The 2,621-nt window shown below is 45.7% G+C and overlaps 1 protein-coding gene across 1 annotated transcript; it reads left to right on the top strand.

Moving 5' to 3' along the window:
* Nucleotides 1–248: 248 nt before the first annotated feature.
* On the top strand, nt 249–975 carry TPD52L3 (TPD52 like 3; the record flags this gene model as incomplete). The annotated part of the gene is given in 2 exon segments (XM_081066680.1): nt 249–425; nt 427–975. Coding segments are annotated over 2 exon segments (726 nt in total).
* Between the last annotated feature and the right edge of the window lie 1,646 nt (nt 976–2,621).

Below are 2,621 nucleotides of genomic sequence, written 5' to 3'. Positions count from 1 at the left end.
CTACCTCACAGACTCGCTGTGATGTCAAAACACCACTGAGAGTGCAGGGGGCATGGGTACTGAGCCTGGTTCTGCTGCCATCTTCCAGACGGAATTCCCGCCTATGCGATCCTGACCCAGCCCAGCCCTCCACCGCTCCTCACATCACTTACCCTTCATCTGGAAGCAGGCCCCATGGGCCAGACAGTCCACTCCACACGCCAGGACATCGACCCACAGGCCATGGCATGGATTCCACCAGCCAAGATATGGATTCTTCCAGCCTAGAATCCCAACGCACTGGCCAAGAGTCTGATCCTGCAGCCCTAGATTTCAACTCTCCTGGCCAGGATTATTTCTCCAGTGGCCACGAGTTCTACTCTCTCTACCAAGAATTGGACCTAGACTCTCTTAACGAAGATTTCTTTCTTTCTCTGTTATGGCACACCAGGTGCCATAACAGAGACCTCTACGGACACACATGAATCCCACCAGGCTGCCGAACCACAGGACCTCACAGAGGCAGATCAAAAGGTGCTCAAATCCGAACTCACTAAATTGAAGTCAGAAATTGTAAGCTTATGCCATGCGCTGGCAACCAAAGAAAAACACTGTGCAGAGCTCAAGAGGAATCTGGGCCTCACAGCCCAGAATCTATCCAAAAGCTGGCATGATGTTCAGATCTCCAACGCCTACATGAAACAAAAGACGTCAGCTGCCCTGTCCATCATGGGCTCTACCATCTTTAGGAAACTTGGAGACATGAAGAACTCAGTCACATTTAAATCCTTTGAAGGTCTGGTGGGGACAATCAAGTCCAGAGTCGGAGGTGGCAGAGAGCTTGGCAATGACTGCCTTCTTTCTTCAGCGGTGTGTTTGGATGATCTGCTCCTGGTTTCAGGGAGTAGGTATGATCCACTCCTAATTTCAGGGAGTGGAAATGATCCGGTTACAGGAAGTGGGGATGACCTGCTTCCCTTTATGGAGCGGGAATAAGCCCCACTGGTAACCTTGCCCGGCCACCTGACCAGTGCAAGAACTCCCTTCCCTCATCACAATTGCAACTCTGCCCATTAAAACAAGCAATCTAACTACAATGATAAAGTTAATTCAGAAAACGGACAGAGTTCAGATTTGAGAAAAGTAATGCCAGTTTGTACATAGATATTTGCTGATGTTGAGATAGAGAACCCAACATTTTGTACCCGGTTATTTTACACTAAAGTTTGTAGATGAAATACATCATTATCCTAGCCTTCCTGAGGTTGCATTTAAATAGACAAGACAATGGCTCGAGAGGGATATAAGGCTAAAGCCCAAACTCTTTTTTGGAAAACTAGTCTTAGGTGCTAAGGATTCAGCAGTGAGCAAAACAAACAAAAAAATCCTTGCCTTCGTGGAGCTTAATTCATAAGTTAAATAATATCACAAATACCCATGCATCCACCACACTACTTAAGACCCTGCATAGCTATTTTCCAGAGGCTATGAACACTTTGTAAAAATTCCTGGTGAAACTCACTCCTTCCTAAGTAGCTTGTCTTCACATCATGCTTAGCCTCTCCTTTTTATTTTTTCACATTTTAACTTGATAGTATGTTTTCAAATATCCTAATATTGACTTAGAACCTATATTGTAAACCAGGCTGCCATACTTCTGACCAACTGGCTATAAACCTTTGCAGGTTCTTACCACCCCTGCAGATTCTGTAATTCACTGGAAAGACTCACAGAACTCAGGAAAGCACTATACTAATGATTATCATTTCACAAGTATTATAAAGGATACAAATAGGACTGGCCAAATGAAGAGACATAGAATGAGATCTGGGAAGAAACTTGAAGCTTAATGTCCTCAGGACACATCACTATCCCAATACATTGGTGTATGACTAGCAACCTAGGAAGCTCACTCATGCTTCAGGTGTACAGAGTTTTTATTGGAGTTTTATTACATAGGTATGATTGATTGAAGCATTGGCCACATGTTGAACTTAATCTCCAGTCCCTCTTTCCTCTCCCAGAAGTTGGGAGGTGAAGTTGATATCATCTGGCTCAAATCCCCAAACCTCTAATCACATGACTGGGTCTTTTTAGCATGGCCAGTCCCACCCTGAAACTACCCAGGGACCCACCATGAATAACAAAGACACTTCTGTCACTCAGGACTTCCACGGATTTAGAGGCCCCCTCCAATGAACCAGAGACAAAGATCAGCCACATTCTTCCTTGTACAACAAAATCAGGCAATAGGAAGCTACCCTACAAAACATGTCCCTCAAGCTGCACAAACACAAGCAAAGGGTACTGTGCCTGTGTCACCACGCAGCAGCCTAACCATTTGTTTCCTTGTACCTGCCCCCAAAGAAAGGAGAGTCTGCAAAACGGATCCTTTCAGGGACTTTGATAAACCTTTGTGTTTGCACCTTATGCCTCCCTGTTTGGTCTCAGAAAGATGACTGGACAGTCAATGACGAGTAAGATTCCTCACAGAAGGAACAACTTAAGCCAGATGCAGTCGCGTCGGGACCAACAGGAGAACCCATGGGGTTCACAGAGGTGGGAAAAGTCCCCCACCTTCCTCAGGCTAAGGAGAGCCTCAGCCTCTGTGGCTGCATTCCTTCCTACAACCTGCAAGGGAA

The sequence above is a fragment of the Rhinolophus hipposideros genome (assembly GCF_964194185.1).
Source record: "Rhinolophus hipposideros genome assembly, chromosome: 11".
Lineage (NCBI taxonomy): Eukaryota > Metazoa > Chordata > Mammalia > Chiroptera > Rhinolophidae > Rhinolophus > Rhinolophus hipposideros.
Note: the sequence above shows the minus strand (reverse complement) of the source record. Positions and strands in the feature narration are given on the sequence as shown.